Source organism: Acipenser ruthenus, chromosome 34 (genome assembly GCF_902713425.1).
Source record: "Acipenser ruthenus chromosome 34, fAciRut3.2 maternal haplotype, whole genome shotgun sequence".
NCBI classification, from domain to species: domain Eukaryota; kingdom Metazoa; phylum Chordata; class Actinopteri; order Acipenseriformes; family Acipenseridae; genus Acipenser; species Acipenser ruthenus.
In genome coordinates, this window is record NC_081222.1 from 1034381 (window position 1) to 1052500 (window position 18120).

At 47.2% G+C, this 18120-nt stretch overlaps 2 protein-coding genes across 4 annotated transcripts in view; both read left to right on the forward strand.

The window, feature by feature from the left end:
- LOC117962583 (UV excision repair protein RAD23 homolog A-like) lies at positions 1-7419 on the forward strand. Its single transcript, XM_059006855.1, has 9 exons — positions 1-260; positions 1423-1584; positions 1708-1883; positions 3178-3230; positions 3774-3901; positions 4977-5055; positions 5388-5518; positions 6299-6469; positions 7214-7419. Exons 1-9 carry the CDS (start codon positions 195-197, stop codon positions 7325-7327), a joined length of 1080 nt encoding a protein of 359 aa, XP_058862838.1. The 5' UTR covers positions 1-194; the 3' UTR covers positions 7328-7419.
- Positions 7415-18120, forward strand: part of LOC117965660 (tetratricopeptide repeat protein 39A-like) — a 26483-nt gene continuing 15777 nt past the window's right edge. Inside the window, exons 1-5 of one of the 3 annotated variants that reach the window (XM_059006853.1) lie at positions 7415-9224; positions 14539-14640; positions 15670-15801; positions 16658-16722; positions 17410-17477. In XM_059006853.1, coding sequence (XP_058862836.1) covers positions 14576-14640; positions 15670-15801; positions 16658-16722; positions 17410-17477 — 330 coding nt within the window. In that variant the 5' untranslated portion in view covers positions 7415-9224; positions 14539-14575. Of the gene's footprint in view, positions 9225-10743; positions 11077-14538; positions 14641-15669; positions 15802-16657; positions 16723-17409; positions 17478-18120 lie in introns of those variants that run through there. The other 2 variants (XM_059006854.1, XM_059006852.1) reach the window with 2 other exon arrangements.

Here is an 18120-nt window from a genome sequence, read left to right on the forward strand (position 1 = left end):
GTGTCATCACTCATTAAGATGGTTGCTGTCCGGTGCGTGACATGCAGTTTCTATCGTGCAGTTAATTATTTCATTAAACTAAAAAACAAGACACACGTTTGAACCACAGTACTGTGCACGCACCCCCACACGCACAGAGACAGACAGGAACAACAGGGTGAGCCGCAGGGGTGGTGCAAGAATTAAAACCGACGATGCAAATCACACTGAAGACCTTACAACAGCAAACTATCAAGATAGACATCGACCCGGACGACACGGTAAGCGTATTAACGTGTGCGTGTGCGTGTGTTGAAATGAGATGCGAGGACGACACACACAGCGTGACACTGCAAATATATGAGACAACGAGGCGCCTTTTGGGGTAACATCAACATCTGACATATTTATAATGTAATATAAACAGTCTTGTGTCTGTTAAGCAGTTTAAAACTCGTCTCTCTTGAGTGACACTGACACGTGTTTTTAAATGTATAAAATGTATATATTTTTAAGTAAACAGTACAGTTAAAAAGTAAACACATTTTGAATGTAACGGTTTTTTTTTTAAAATACCGCACGTCTGTAATTGACATTATCAGCTATTGAAAAATGAAAAAAACACATTTCACACTAGTTTAATGTAGCGCTCGTTAAATACAGTAATAATGTTATTTCGTTGGTCTTGGCGTTATCGTACTGTGTCTATAGCGTTACAGTAGGATATCCTCAAAGTGATTTAACAGCTGCAAAGCGGCGGCAGAGATCGTTACATTTAAAACAAAATCTATAATAAATATTACGAAAATCGAAGGCTTATATATTTTTTATGTAACGTGAAGTTTGCTGAAGGACTGTGTGCTCATCTGTCCGTCTCTGTGGTCCAGTGGTTAAAGCAAAGGGCTTGTAACCAGGAGGTCCCCGGTTCAAATCCCACCTCAGCCACTGACTCACTGTGTGACCCTGAGCAAGTCACTTCACCTCCTTGTGCTCCGTCTTTCGGGTGAGATGTAGTTGTAAGTGACTCTGCAGCTGATGCATAGCTCACACACCCTAGTCTCTGTAAGTCGCCTTGGATAAAGGCGTCTGCTAAATAAACACATAACTTCCATTGTTCCATGTATCTGGAAAGGGACTTCTCAAATTGTCAGGGAGCTTGCTAATTCTTAATCTATAGACCAGGGCTGGTGTTCCACTCCTGGTCTTCGCTCCAACCCTGTTGTAAATGGTCCCATTGACCCAGTTCAGCCTCCATCCAGACCTGAAGCAAAACCTGGAGTGGAGCGATGGCCCTCCAGGACCGGGATTGATTGATTGGGCTGGGACAGACAGTTCTGATGGCTCTCGTTTTGATTTGGCGATGGGAGGCGTGCGTGCGTGCGTGTGTGTGTATATGTGGGTGCGTGCATGCGTGCGCACGTCTCTGACCTCGTTATTTCTCAGGTCAGAGCTCTGAAGGAGAAGATCGAAGCGGAGAAAGGGAAGGAATGCTTCCCTGTGGCCGGACAGAAGCTGATCTACGCCGGGAAGATCCTGCAGGATGACACGCCAATCAAAGACTGCAAAATCCAGGACAACAACTTCGTGGTCGTCATGGTAGCCAAGGTAAACAAAACAACAACAAAAAAACACGATTTTATTTATTTTTTTCCAGCGTCTCAGATTTTGAGTCACGGAGCTGCTAAATCACGGCACTTACTAATTAATTTATTTTCTTGATCTGGATAGCAGAAATGTTCAGGAGGGGGCTCCCAGGCTGCGGAGTCATCAGCGCGGACCCCCCTTCAGGAATTGAGCTCGTCCCAGTGTCCAGTGCCCACCCCAGCAGCGATCCCCATCCCTCCAGAGACACGCCCCCCCGGAGCAGAGAGCACGGCCACGACCCCACCAGTGACCCCTGCTGGGTAGGGTCAGCAACAGATTCCTCCTGCAAACGATATTTAATAGAGAAAAGTGTAAAGTATTGCACGCAGGCAATAAAAATGTGCATTAGAAATATCATATGGGAGATACTGAAATTGAAGAAGGGAACTATGAAAAAGACCTAGGAGTTTATGTTGACTCAGAAATGTCTTCATCTAGACAATGTGGGGAAGCTATAAAAAAGGCCAACAAGATGCTCGGATATATTGTGAGAAGTGTTGAATTTAAATCAAGGGAAGTAATGTTAAAACTCTACAATGCATTAGTAAGACCTCACCTAGAATATTGTGTTCAGTTCGGGTCACCTCGTTACAAAAAGGATATTGCTGCTCTATAAAGAGTGCAAAGAAGAGCAACCAGAATTATCCCGGGTTTGAAAGGCATGTCGTATGCAGACAGGCTAAAAGAATTGAATCTATTCAGTCTTGAACAAAGAAGACTACGCGGCGATCTGATTCAAACATTCAAAATCCTAAAAGTTATAGACAATGTCAACCCAGGGGACTTCTTTGACCTGAAAAAAGAAACAAGGACCGGGGGTCACAAATGGAGATTAGATAAAGGGGCATTCAGAACAGAAAATAGGAGGCACTTTTTTTACACAGAGAATTGTGAGGGTCTGGAACCAACTCCCCAGTAATGTTGTTGAAGCTGACACCCTGGGATCCTTCAAGAAGCTGCTTGATGAGATTCTGGGATCAATAAGTTACTAACAACCAAACGAGCAAGATGGGCCGAATGGCCTCCTCTCGTTTGGAAACTTTCTTATGTTCTTACCTTGCTCAAGGGTACAGCAGCAGTGTCCCCCACCTGGGATTGAACCCACGACCCTCCGGTCAAGAGTCCAGAGCCCTAACCACTACTCCACACTGTAGTATTGCATGTTAGATTTTCGAAAAGTCTTTTGATTTGACTGTTTTTTTTCGTGAAGCGTATGGGGAAACTCCAAAGCGTTGTGTGCAATTCGATATGTTCAGGTCGCATTATTCAGCAGGTTTCGTTCGACTCTCTGAAGCAGAGGCAGTTCATTCTGTATAGAGGGTGATGCGAAGATTCTGCCCACAGCTGTCCAGCAACCCAGTTCAGAGGTTCAAATCCAGTCCGTTTTGTTTTTAAAAACACTTTTTAATGTTTACAGCCATTCTTGCATTTTATATATTTGTACAAAAATAATCTAATATAAGTTTGGCCTCCCTCTGCATTCCGTCCCATTTTAATGTTTTCCAAAAGCTGACAGACCTGTCCATTCTTTATTTCTTCATGTTCTCTTTCTAGCTTGGATCCTGTTTTAGACGCTGAACTGGAAGGAGACGCGTCTTCGGCGCTGGGTGAGTGATACCAATTAACTCGCTCCCAGTCTCGTGTTCTGCTCTTCTGTATTATTTATTTATTTATTTATTTATTTATTATTAATTATTAATCTGGCAGATGTCTTTATCTGCTCGAGGACAGCACAGGGTTACAATGCAAGCTTCATATTTAAACACAGTGTAGTTTACAGTCAATGCAAATAATTATAATACTACTAGAATACAATATTATTATTATTATTATTATTATTATTATTATTATTATTATTATTATTATTATTTATTCCACCACTACTCCACACTGAGTGTTTTGTTTAAACGTTTTTTTTTTTGTTTAATGAAAGCTGAGCGCTGTAGCGTTTCAGTTTTGTGCTGCCGTTACTTGTTTTGAGTCTGTGTTTCTGTTCTGACGTCGCCTCTGCAAAGCCATCCTGTTCACAGACACGCTGAGCCTGGAAGGGATTGAGCGGGTGTGTTCCCTCCCTGCAGAGTGCTCAGTGATGCAGGACGAGCGGGGCTCAGTGTAACCGGTCCTCTCTCCTTGTCCTTCATCTCCTCCAGTAACAGGGCAGCAGTACGAGGCCATGCTGACGGAGATCATGTCGATGGGCTACGAGAGGGAGCAGGTGGTGGCAGCGCTGAGAGCCAGCTTCAACAATCCTCACCGCGCCGTGGAGTACCTCCTCACTGTGAGTGCCTGTGCTTTACACAGGGCTGGGAACCAGGAGCTCTCCCAGCCCTGCTGCTGCACCCAGCCCTGCTGCTGCACCCAGCCCTGCTGCTGCTGCTGCTGCACCCAGCCCTGGGGTTCAGAGCTCCCCTCAATGAAGTCTAGTATTATTATTAATATTGAAATGATCAGGAGCCAGGAGTTTGAGCAGGGTTACAAACTCACACTAGCCCTGCTGCTGCTGCTGCTGCACCCAGCCCTGGGGTTCAGAGCTTCCCTCAATGAAGTCTATTATTATTATTAATATTGAAATGATCAGGAGCCAGGAGTTTGAGCAGGGTTACAAACTCACACTAGCCCTGCTGCTGCTGCTGCTGCACCCAGTCCTGGGGTTCAGAGCTCCCCTCAATGAAATCTGGTATTATTATTAATATTGAAATGATCAGGAGCCAGGAGTTTGAGCAGGGTTACAAACTCACACTAGCCCTGCTGCTGCTGCTGCACCCAGTCCTGGGGTTCAGAACTCCCCTCAATGAAGTCTACTATTATTATTATTAATATTGAAATGATCTGGAGCCAGGAGTTTGAGCAGGGTTACAAACTCACACTAGCCCTGCTGCTGCTGCTGCTGCACCCAGTCCTGGGGTTCAGAGCTCCCCTCAATGAAGTCTAGTATTATTATTAATATTGAAATGATCAGGAGCCAGGAGTTTGAGCAGGGTTACAAACTCACACTAGCCCTGCTGCTGCTGCTGCTGCTGCTGCACCCAGTCCTGGGGTTCAGAGCTCCCCTCAATGAAGTCTAGTATTATTATTATTAATATTGAAATGATCAGGAGCCAGGAGTTTGAGCAGGGTTACATACTCACACTAGCCCTGCTGCTGCTGCTGCTGCTGCTGCACCCAGTCCTGGGGTTCAGAGCTCCCCTCAATGAAGTCTAGTATTATTATTATTAATATTGAAATGATCAGGAGCCAGGAGTTTGAGCAGGGTTACAAACTCACACTAGCCCTGCTGCTGCTGCTGCTGCTGCTGCACCCAGTCCTGGGGTTCAGGTCCCCTGTCTCTACCGCGCTGGCTGTTTGTTTTGCAGGGTATTCCCAGCGGCCCCGTGCAGGAGAGCAGTCCCACCGCAGAAGAGCCGGCACTCCCACAGAACCCTGCACCCGAGGGTAAGACCCAATGCTGGGGACGGGGTCAGGGGCGGAGGAGCCCCACTGATCAGAGTGACGGGGTCAGGGGCGGAGGAGCCCCTCTGATCACAGTGACGGGGTCAGGGGAGGAGGAGCCCCACTGATCAGAGTGACGGGGTCAGGGGCGGAGGAGCCCCACTGATCAGAGTGACGGGGTCAGGGGCGGAGGAGCCCCACTGATCAGAGTGACGGGGTTAGGGGCGGAGGAGCCCCTCTGATCAGAGTGACGGGGTCAGGGGAGGAGGAGCCCCTCTGATCAGAGTGACGGGGTCAGGGGCGGAGGTGTGATTTGTCTCTCGTGGTCCCTGCAGGTTTAAACCCGCTGGAGTTTCTTCGAGAGCAGCCCCAGTTCCAGAACATGAGGCAGGTGATCCAGCAGAACCCCAGCCTGTTACCAGCACTGCTGCAGCGGCTGGGCCGGGAGAACCCACAGTTACTGCAGGTACCCGTCCCGGGACTCCCCGCTCTCCCCTCCCCTCCCCTCCCCTCTCCTCTTCCTCTCCCTCCCCTCCCCTCTCCTCTCCTCTCCCTCCCCGCTCTCCCCTCCCCCTCTCCCTCCCCTCTCCTCTTCCTCTCCCTCCCCTCCCCTCTCCCTCCCTACTCTCCCCTCCCCTCTCCTCTTCCTCTCCCTCCCCTCCCCTCTCCTCTTCCTCTCCCCTCCCCTCTCCTCTCCCTCCCCTCCCCTCCCCTCCCCTCTCCTCTCCCTCCCTACTCTCCCCTCCCCCTCTCCCTCCCCTCTCCTCTTCCTCTTCCTCTCCCTCCCCTCCCCTCTCACTCCCTACTCTCCTCTCCCCTCCCCTCTCCTCTCCCTCCCCTCTCCCCTCCCCTCCCGTCTCCTCTCCCTCCCTACTCTCCCCTCCCCCTCTCCCTCCCCTCTCCTCTTCCTCTTCCTCTCCCTCCCCTCCCCTCTTCCCTCCCTCCCCTCCCTGCTCTCCCCTCTCCTCCCCCTCCCCTCTCCCCTCCCCTCCCGTCTCCTCTCCCTCCCTACTCTCCCCTCCCCCTCTCCCTCCCCTCTTCTCTTCCTCTCCCTCCCCTCCCCTCTCACTCCCTACTCTCCTCTCCCCTCCCCTCTCCTCTTCCTCTCCCTCCCCTCCCCTCCCCTCTCTCCTCGCTCAGACCTCGAGTTTTCTGTGTTCTTGTAGTTTTTTTTTTAAATTCAAGTCTGTGAGGGGGTAGCTGCTGATGACAATCCAGTTGAGTTTTGTGTCCCCCCCCCCCACAGCAGATCAGCCAGCACCAGGAGCGATTCATCCAGATGCTGAACGAGCCGCAGGGCGTGGGTCCGGCGGAGATCGCGGAGGGGGAGGGAGACCTGGGGGTCCTGGGGGACGATGATAACTCACCCGTCGACTACGTGCAGGTGTCCCCGCAGGAGAAGGAAGCCATTGAGCGGGTATGTGCAGGGGCAGAGGAGAGGTCTTTCACACAGTGATGAGTGTGTGTGAGAGTGTGTGTGTGTGTGTGTGTGTGTGTGCAGGGGCAGAGGAGAGGTCTTTAACACAGTGATGAGTGTGTGTGTGTGTGTGTGTGTGTGTGTGTGCAGGGGCAGAGGAGAGGTCTTTCACACAGTGATGAGAGTGTGTGTGTGTGTGTGTGTGTGTGTGTGCAGGGGCAGAGGAGAGGTCTTTAACACAGTGATGAGTGTGTGTGTGTGTGTGTGTGTGTGTGTGTGCAGGGGCAGAGGAGAGGTCTTTAACACAGTGATGAGTGTGTGTGTGTGTGTGTGTGTGTGTGTGTGCAGGGGCAGAGGAGAGGTCTTTCACACAGTGATGTGTGTGTGTGTGTGTGTGTGTGTGTGTGTGTGTCTCTGTGAGAGTGTGAGAGAGTCTGTGTGTCTGTGTGTCTCTGTGAGTGTGTGTGGGAGTGTGTCTGTGAGAGTGTGTGTGTGTGTGTGTGTCTGTGTGAGAGAGAGATTGAAACCAGTTGAACGGTCACAGCAGTTATCAATATCAATCCTTCGCTGGAATTGGAATTGATTGTTAAAATGGAGTTGGGCTTGCTAACCAGGCAAGGTTGATCCTGAGCTGTCTCCTCCTCTCTCTCTCTCTCTCTCTCTCTCTCTCTCTCTCTCTCTCTCTCTCTCTCTCTCTCTCCCCTAACCCCGAGGCGTTGTCTTCTCCTCTCTCTCCCCCTGCAGTTAAAAGCCCTGGGCTTCCCAGAGGGGCTGGTGATCCAGGCCTACTTCGCCTGTGAGAAGAACGAGAACCTGGCTGCCAACTTCCTTCTGAACCAGAACTTCGAGGACGAATGAGAGACCCGCGGCCCGCACATCCATTTTATAGCAAAGTTTTAAAACTATTTAATAAGCAAAACAAAAAATGAACTGGGGGTTTGGGGTTTGGGGTTTGGGGTTTGGGGTTTGGGGTAAACGGGAATAGGGCATGATACGCAATGCGACAGTTTGTACACCCCATTGTTTTTAAACGTGTAAGACAGGGGACTGTCCCGTTCCACTCCTGGTCTTTGTTCCAGCCAAATAAACCTCTATCCAGACCCTGAAGTCGTTCATGATCTCATTGAAGCTGTCACACAAACCTGGAGTGGAATCCTGGCCCTCCAGGACTGGGATTGATTGATTGATGGGACTTGCCTGCTAGAGGTTATTCACTGTGCTCTCAAGCCTGGGGGAGTTGCAGCAAATCCTGGAAGGAATCAAGTGGCCGAGTCTTTTACTGGTACCAGCGGGGCTGTTTTCAAAGTGATGGTCTCTAACCTGAATGGTTTCCCATAGAAGTTACTGGGAATTCATTTTCAAGCTGTAGTAGAGTCTAGCTGGAGCCCCAGCAAGCGATGTGCGAAGGAAACGTGAGCTGTGACGCCATGATCCGGCCGTCCGATCCACGCGTGACTTAGACAGTAGAGCGCAGGTTGTCAAACAGAACTTGAGCACGGTTTTCACCTGCAGCTCAATCTCGTCTCGTTCCCAGTATCAAACTGGGGCCGGTTCCTTCTGCAGCCCGCTCTGTAACCGGACACGTTACACACAAGTCTGAGCCCGCCAGTGCTCAGCATGTCTTTGTGAAGCTGCTGTTTATAAAGGAAGTCACCGGCTTCCAGGACTTCCCTGACAGAACAAGCACTGAACAATAAGCAGGCCTGTTTGTAGCCGTGGAACTCGAGATCAATGGCGGGTATTGCGTTACATAACAACAACACGAATTAATCACGGTGCTGATTAAACCCGTGCAGTCTACTTAATACAAAACCAAAACACTTTGTAATAATAATACAATAAAACACACGAAAGCTGTAAACACGCACACACTGACACACACACACAGTGAAACACACACACTGCCACACGCACGCAGACAGACACACACAGTGACACGCACACAGTGAAACACACACACTGACACATGCACCCACAGACAGACACACACACTGTCTGACAGACAGACACACACTGACAGACACTGAAACACAGAGACACACACACGCACTGAAACACACACACTGACACATGCACCCACAGAGTCAGATTGACACACAGAGACAGACACACACTGACACAGCACTGAAACAGACACAGAAACACACACACTGAAACACAGACGCAGAGACACACACACACTGACAAACAGGCAGACACACATACAGACACTGAAACACAGACGCAGACACACACTGACACTGAAACAGAGACACACACTGACACAGACAAACAGAGACAGACAGACACGCAGTACTTTTCTGTACGCTATACTTTTTAATCGCACAACTGTCAATATTCTACAGCAACTTGGGTGCGAGATTTAAAATCGAGGTTATTTTTTATTTAGCAAACCGGCATTAGCTGGTAGAACTGGATCTGTTGCTGATAATGCACGGGGTTGAGATTGAGTGTGTGAAAGCTATAGTGGCTGCAATTATCGGGCAGGGTAACGTTAATTAACAGGAGCGGCTTATAATGAGTTTGACAGGAACTCAGGCAAACCCTACCTCAGCAGCACAGTAGTTGTGCGCGCCTGTTATAGTTCCCCTCGGCCCATTGCTCCGATGTTCCATATAGTTCCACCCGGACCGAACTCCGCTGCACAGCGCATCTCCAGTTGTTACCCCCAGATTTGAAGGGGTAACCCCTTGCTAAAAAGACCCCTGTATTAACAGTCGGGTTCTCCTCAATGCACACAGCAGATTTCATAGTAGTAAGTAACCCACAGGGTTTCTCGTAATGCGATACAGTCAGACCTGCCTGTGTAATTAGCATTGTTTATCTTGAGGGTTTTCCTATTGGCGGTTCCGTTCCGTGTGTCAATATATAAGGAAGGCGTGCTAGTTAGGGTTATTCCAAGGAGTAGTTTTACTGCATGCGAGGGGAAAAATAAATAAAAAGTGGTCAAAAGTTTTGCAGCATCCTACAGACCTAACTAATTCTGCTTCATAAAGTCGAATGGAACTTAATACTGTTACGTTAGCGTATTGAATTACACGCTGCTTTCTAGTTGTCCGATTTACATAACAAAAAACTGACACATTGAAAACACGTGAGATTTCGAAATCTATTATTATTATTTATTTCTTAGAAGACACCCTTATCCAGGGCGACTTACAATTGTTACAAGATATCACATTATTTTTACATACCCATTTATACAGTTGGGTTTTTTACTGGAGCAATCTAGGTAAAGTACCTTGCTCAAGGGTACAGCAGCAGTGTCTCCCACCTGGGATTGAACCCACGACCCTCCGGTCAAGAGTCCAGAGCCCTAACCACTACTCCACACTGCTGAAATCTAACATGAAATATTACTGCACTGCGGTTATGGCTTTCGGTAGACGTTTTTGCGATATCATTTTGTCGTTTCTTTGATTACAGTGGTGTGAAATAAAATATCTAAATTATATTCAGCCCTTGAATGTGATGCAAAACCTTTGACCACAGCTGAAGAGCGCTGTTGTGGACTGGAGTTTATCTCATTTGACTCGCAAATATCGCGCCTGAGATCGCGGTGAAACCAGAGAGACACACAGACGAGCCTTGCTCGACTTGATGTGTAATATAATTATAACGTTTATTGAGTGCTGAACCATATTTATTTTCTTGTTCTTGTGTTTGAGAGGCGATTCTGTCTTCTTTAATATAAAGCTCTACCTGTCTCTGCTGTATATGTTATTATTGTTTACATTGTTTTAAAAGTAATTTCAACTCACAAAAAGTAAATTTCAAAACACACAAAAAGTAATTTCAAAACACAAGCCCTCTCTTTCATGTTAGGGCAGCAGTGTGGAGTAGTGGTCAGGGCTCTGGACACTTGACCGGAGGGTCGTGGGTTCAATCCCAGGTGGGGGGACACTGCTGCTGTACCCTTGAGCAAGGTACTTTACCTAGATTGCTCCAGTAAAAACCCAACTGTATAAATGGGGAATTGTATGTAAAAATAATGTGATATCTTGTAACAATTGTAAGTCGCCCTGGATAAGGGCGTCTGCTAAGAAATAAATAATAATAATTTTAACACACTTCCGGTTGATATTATTATTATTATTATTATTATTATTATTATTATTATTATTATTATTATTATTATGAGAGTAAAAAATAAAATATCCGAGGTAAACAAAAACAAAAAGGCTGACGTCACCAGAAGAAAATATTGACTTTAAAAAATAAACTCTGATAAAAGTCCCCGGTGTTTGCAAGGAAGCCGTTGCCAGGGCGACTGAAAGCGCTGTTCCGTTGTCCCGTCGCGCCCCCCCCCCGGCGCGGCCCCGGCGCTGTATCGTCTTGGCTGTTCCAGTGCGGTTAGTGACATTCCTGAAGCGCCGCTGCAGGTGAGGTTTGAGCAGCAGGTGGATTTGAAAAGGCTGCCTGGACGCTACTCTGAACGCAGGGAAAGGAGCGGTTGGTTATCCGCATTTGCTGGGTTTTCCAATTCCCAGCATATTCGGGGGTTTATATATATTTTAAAAAAAAGGAACCATATCTTTGAAACGACTAAACTCGAGGTTGCATTTGAGAAAAATGTTCTCCACCCAAGAGTGCGCTGCCAGAGACAGGTAAGTGTGTCGGTATGCGGGCGAGGTCAGGTTAGTTTGGGGTTTGAAGTTGTCTCTATGCTGTTTGCGCGCATGCCGGCGCACAGTCAATATCATTTGTGTGTGTTTTTTTAAATTTTTATATTTGTTTATTATTACAAGTCGTTGTCACGCCGTCAAAAAACCTATAAACACCTCCAATGTTTTGATTCAAACACAGGCTCCCTTGAGAAAGATCTGTACAACATATCGAAACGTTGGGCAGCTGGCTCTTTGAGCTCAAATATGTTTATTATTAAATATGTTGAATTTGCAGGTCAACATACGGGTTACATTTTGTAAGTGCTGACACGACGTGTCACGTTCACAGTACGGCTGTTAATTTGATTCAAAAAAACTTTTCAAACAGACTCTCCAAGCATTCGATTAACCCGGACCAAAAAAATATATATTTAGAAAAACGTACTTGAGAAGTAAAAAAAAGGCGTGGTTTGTGACTGCGGGGTGGAGCCCAGAGGAGGCGTGGTTTATGACTGCGGGGTGGAGCCCAGAGGAGGCGTGGTTTATGACTGCGGGGTGGAGCCCAGAGGAGGCGTGGTTTGTGACTGCGGGGTGGAGCCCAGAGGAGGCGTGGTTTGTGACTGCGGGGTGGAGCCCAGAGGAAGCGTGGTTTGTGACTGCGGGGTGGAGCCCAGAGGAGGCGTGGTTTGTGACTGCGGGGTGGAGCCCAGAGGAGGCGTGGTTTGTGACTGCGGGGTGGAGCCCAGAGGAGGCGTGGTTTGTGACTGCGGGGTGGAGCCCAGAGGAGGCGTGGTTTGTGACTGCGGGGTGGAGCCCAGAGGAGGCGTGGTTTGTGACTGCGGGGTGGAGCCCAGAGGAAGCGTGGTTTGTGACTGCGGGGTGGAGCCCAGAGGAGGCGTGGTTTGTGACTGCGGGGTGGAGCCCAGAGGAGGCGTGGTTTGTGACTGCGGGGTGGAGCCCAGAGGAGGCGTGGTTTGCCTCGAAGGTACTCTTGCATTGCTGTGCAGGGTCAGGATTGGGTAAGCTGAGGTTCTAACTCCGCCCCAAGTAACCTCCAGTAACCTGTAAACTCTAACTGTGTTGGATCAGGTGTGATACTGTGCAGGTGTGCAGTGCGTCAGTGTCATGAGAAAGAGACGTGGTATTGATAAGACCAGGATGGGGAATCAGATCCTGTTTTACAATCCCAATTTAAAAAAAGTCAGTTCCCAGTTCCCTTGTGATCAATTCCAACACATCACTGCAAACGCTCGCTGTTCTTCACAGAGCTGCCCCGAGATCTCTAATGATCTCAACATAACAGCGTTGCAATTAACCAGATGAAAGACCAACGGGACGCTGCTTAACAATTCAAGGCAGACTTCAAATAATACAAAAACAAAGAGTTTTTCTTTATTTTTTTAAAATATTTATTTGTGTAATACACACGTCAAAATGAGAGCAACAGTCGTTTAACCTCCCCCCGCCTCTTGGCTTTATCTTGTTTTAGTTTTTCTGTCCTTTCTAGCGCGCGGTCCAACCAAGACCGGGGTCGTATTTAAAGGTGTTCCCCGTGTCAGCCGGAGCGACGACCCTTTTAATACAAGCAGCTTTAACATTGCTGTCCCTCAACAGAGCGAGAAGGACAGTATAAACCAGGGATTCATTTGTTTTCTTCTTGAAAATGTTTTTTTAAAACAAGGGCCAGTTTTCAGGATCCCGTTGCATCGTTTTCAAACACTGTGCTCTCCTGAAGGGGCGTCCCTTTGAACTCTCTGCCTTGCTGAGGCGGTGTAAGGAGCTGGCTGGGGATCGGGGCTGAATCCAGCCTGCCTTCCTTCAGCAAGCCAGCAAGACGTTACAAGGACAGCCTGCATGTGCTCCTGAAGCAGCAGCTTGAGAATGCGTTCATGGCACCCGTGCCTGACATGAGGAGAGCTGGAGCTGTGCACAGCGAGACTGGCTCACTGACACCTCGTTCCCAAGGTCAAGCCAGCTCCACTGCACTCCAGTGCTCCCGGGTTAGCTGGGACTTTCCAAAACTCAAGTTCAGGCGCAACACGAGTTGGCTAAAAAAAACAACAGCAGCGTTTCCAGGGTTTCCTGAGTTTGTGGAGTTGTGACGTGAGCTGGACAAGTCTCCCTCATGCTATCGGGAGAGGTGGTCAGATAGTAACCAGGGAACCAGATTACTGTATCATCGTTATTGACATTGTGACATCGTTATCAAACAGCACCATGTGGGTAATGAGCACGATCACATGATCACTGTATGTAGACCATAGAAATTAAAAGGTAATCCTACCTTTTAAAAAGCTGCAATACTGTAAATGTTAAAAAATTCATTTATTTGGGAAAAAAACAAATTTGTAAAGCAGTAAGAACTAAAGAAATGCTGAGATATTAAATCAGGTTTTGTTTTTCACAGCACCAGGGAAGCTGAAATATTTTGTATCCCCTGCCTTAAAGATTTTCTGAACGTAATAGGATTCTAGTACTATACCAGATGTGTTCAGGGGCTCGAGTTATGCTCGTACAGGTCGTTTGTATTCTCTAGGGGTACCCCCAGATTTTATTACAGGGGGATGCCACATTTTTCATCTGAAATATTCCACATTTCTCAAACTAATTCTGAAAGTTTGACACTTGGATTGAATACCAAGCAAATGAGAAGCCAACTTCAGCCACGTTAAATAATAAATGATGACGTTTTTAGAACTTTTCAGCAAAAAAGAAAAATATTACAACTTTTGTAAAATATTACAAAATAATACGTAAAATAATACAACTTTTGTAAAATATTACAAAATATGTAAAATATTACAAAATATGTAAAATATTACAAAATAATATGTAAAATATTACAACTTTTGTGCTGTAGAATTTGGTCCCCCGTTAAATAATAGATATAAAAAGTATACACATACACGTGTCTATTTCTGATATCTTTGCTTCACAACTAATTAACTCACCCCAATATTAAGGTTTCACCCCCACTAGCATGCTCTACTTTCTGTAAATTATGATTTACTTCATATGCTAACTTAGATTTCCCAGCTGTTTGTCCCTGGGGTGGCTCAATGGGAGGCGTTTGCAGTGTCTGGGTGAGAGGGGTGACAGCGAGCCTGCTCTGTGTTTAAAGAAGGGTGCGGTGTGCACTGCCTGGATTGGGAGAGCTGGATTGGGAGAGCTGGATTGGGAGAGCTGGATTGGGAGTGCTGGATTGGGAGAGCTGGATTGGGAGTGCTGGATTGGGAGAGCTGGATTGGGAGAGCTGGATTGGGAGAGCTGGATTGGGAGTGCTGGATTGGGAGTGCTGGATTGGGAGAGCTGGATTGGGAGAGCTGGATTGGGAGTGCTGGATTGGGAGAGCTGGATTGGGAGAGCTGGATTGGGAGAGCTGGATTGGGAGAGCTGGATTGGGAGCTCTGCTTTCCTCCAGTTCCTATGATTCCAGTGTTTCTTCTGTGTTTCTGTCCTCAGCGCCCCCGGAGACCTGGAGACATGCTTGAAGGAGTGCATGGAAGCCCTGGATCTCTTTCTCAACAACAAGTTTGAGGAGAGTCTGGATAAACTGCGACCCCAGTGAGTCCCGTCACCACCCTGCCCGCACAGTCACCAGCATCTTTAACACACACACCTGCACCATCACATGAAATACTACTGTACTGCTATTATGGCATCCAGATATTCTTTTTAGCGATATCGTTTTGTAGCTTACATGATGTGAAATAAAAGATCTAAATTATGTTCATATATAAGAGCATATATATATATATATATTTTAATTTTGTCTCAATGCTAAATCTCTAGGTGATGCTAAACCTTTATCCACAGCTGTATGAACCCAGCTCTCTCAGTGAAATATGCGAGTTTCGATCTCTGATCTGAGTGTGAATTGCAGGGCGTCTCTGAATGGGGAGCTGTCTGTGCTGCACCAGGATACAGTCCTGTTTACTCAGGAGACACCCAGGGCAGGAATCCCCTCTCTGCCTGCACTGTGTTAAACAAGATGCAAATAAGGGTTTATCAGAGAGTCTACCTTTCTCCAGCGCTGGCGTACAGAACTGAGACAGCCCTGTGTAATCATTAATCCACAGAGTGGAGCCGCCTGCTACAGCACGCTTCTCTGTGTTTCAGTTCATCGATCTTTATTCTCACTTGAGTTTCTTTTAGTGTGCCGATCCCTCTGAAAACATTTCCCATGTGCAAAAACTGCCAAGTCAGAAAAAAGGGAGCCGCTGTATAGAGAGAGCTGCAGAAGGGGTGGAGTTATATACAAAAAACAAAAAGGGGGTCTGATCTGTGAAGCTGTCATGTACCAGCGGCAAAGTTAGACAAGACACCCTGGAGACAAACATTTTGAATGTAGCAGCAACATGAATTTAAACATGAAGGCAAAGTGTGGAGAGATCTGGCATGGAATCGCTTTGGCAGTTATTCAGTGCTGTGGAGTTTATTGTTTGATGAGCCATAGCGTGCACAGGGAGCTAGCTCAGGTGTCTGTTTATTAAACTCCCAGTAAAACCAGTAATGGATCGCAGTGCTACACAGCAGGAATCTTCTTGCTGTGCCGCTGTGCCACACTCCCCTCTCCTCTCTTCTTTCCTGCAGGATTAGGGACAGCATGTACCACGCGCTCATCCACGCTACCATCGTGGAGATGCGGGCCATGATGACGTTTGAGCACGATGACATCATCAACGCAGGCAGCACCATGAAGGGGGCCCAGGCGGTGTGTCACAGGTGAGGCAGAGAGGGGTTCAGAGACCCCTGAGAGGAGAAAGCTGTTTTCAGTACGGATCCTCAGTCACACCGACCTACAGCTCTGGCCAAAAGTTCAGCATCACCCTCTATATAGAGTGAACTCACTGTGCTTCATAGAGGCGAATGAAACCTGCAGGATAACGTGACCTTAACATATTGAATTACACACAATGCTTTGTAGTTTTCCAGATACTTCACGAAAAACTTGGTATAATCATTTTGGAGTTTCTTTTGATGATATGATGTTAATTAAAGTATCTAGATTATGTTCATATATTGTGATTATTTTTAATTATGTCTCAATCCTGAAATTCTAGGTGATGCTAAAGTTTTGGCCACAGCTGTGCCTGCACCATTAGGCATATTGTCCAAACTGCTCCTTCAGTTTAGATGCAGTTGAAGTGAACTGCGTGGGTGCGGGTTTCAGTCGAGATAAGCTTCAGACGTCTGTCTGTCTGTACATCTGCGTGTCTGTCTGTACGGCTGTCTGTCTGTCTGTCTATCCGAGTGTCTGTCTGTCTGTTTGTACACCTGCGTGTCTGTCTGTACATCTGTCCTGTGTGTCTGTCTGTCTGTCTGTACATCTGTCCTGTTTCTGTCTGTCTGTCTGTACATCTGTGTGTCTGTCTGTCTGCCTGTCTACATCTGTGTGTCTGTCTGTGTGTCTGTCTATCTGTCTGTCTGCGTGTCTGTCTGCCTGTCTGTCTGTGTGCGTGTCTGTCACACGTCCATGCTTCATGTGTCTTGAGCAGAGCACACGCAGCGTGTCTCAGTGCTGCTGGCAGTGCTGTCCTGTGTGTTTGTTCTGTTCATGGATGTGTTGTTTTGATTCCAGGTTTCGGAAGAAGTTGACGGTGGTTGGCAAGATGTCCAAACCCACTGGAGAGGGTTTCACTGAAGGTTCGTAAAAGTGAAAGAAAAAAGACTAAAAACACGAGCACAATAAAATCATTCAGGAGGTGCTGTGGTTCTGTAAACACACAGTAGACGCTGTCCCATCTGATCCTGGAAGATACCATGGCCTGTATTACACATCCTGTATCATTCAGATATATACAAGAGTTCTGCAAACCGGGGGCTCCCGAGTGGCGCATCCAGTAAAGGCGCTCCTCGCAGGATGTGCCCTATAGCCTGGAGATCGCTGGTTCGAATCCAGGCTATGTCACAGCTGACCGTGACCGAGAGTTCCTAGGGGGCGGCGCACAATTGGCTGAGCGCTGCCCGGGTAGGGAGGGCTTAGGTCGGCAGGGGAATCCACGGCTCACCGCGCATCAGCGACCCCTGTGGCCGATAGGGCGCCTGTGGCTCTGCAGCGGAGCCGCCAGATCTGTGTTGTCCTCCGGCACTATAGGTCTGGTAGCATTGCTGTGGATCTGCAGTGCGAAAAATGACGGCTTGGAAGGAGCACGTTTCGGAGGACGCGTGTTTCAGCCGGGGATACAGATAATAATTGGGCATGCTAAATTGGGGTGAAAACCGGGGTAAAAATAATTGGCGACGACTAAATTAAAAAAAAAAAAAAAACAAAAAAAAAACAAAAAAAAAAACCAAACCAAGCAGTGTGCCGGTCTCTGTGTTTCTTTCCAGATGAGCTCCACGCTGAGGCTTGCTATGCAGAGTGTTTGCTTCAGAGAGCTGCCCTCACTTTCCTGCAGGTAAACCAGAGCTTCACAAACCGACAGCCTGTGCCTTGAGAACAGAGCTATAGGATTGAGGCATAATTTAAAAAAACAACTATCTCAACATAATTCAGAGCTTTTATTTCACCGCATGCTATCAGAGACACTACAAAATGATATCGCAAAAGTCTACCTGAAGCCATAATAGCAGTACAGTCGTATTTCATGTTTCTATATTGAGAAAGCGGTGTGTGAGGTCTTACTAATGCATTGTAGAGTTTTAACATTACTTCAAAGTAATGTTAAAACTTTACAATGCATTAGTAAGACCTCACCTAGAATATTGTGTTCAGTTCTGGTCATCTCGTTACAAAAAGGATATTGCTGCTCTAGAAAGAGTGCAAAGAACAGCGACCAGAATTATCCCGGGTTTAAAAGGCATGTCGTATGCAGACAGGCTAAAATAATTGAATCTATTCAGTCTTGAACAAAGAAGACTACGCGGTGATCTGATTCAAACATTCAAAATCCTAAAAGGTATAGACAATGTCGACCCAGGGGACTTCTTTGACCTGAAAAAAGAAACAAGGACCAGGGGTCACAAATGGAGATTAGATAAAGGGGCATTCAGAACAGAAAATAGGAGGCACTTTTTTACACAGAGAATTATGAGGGTCTG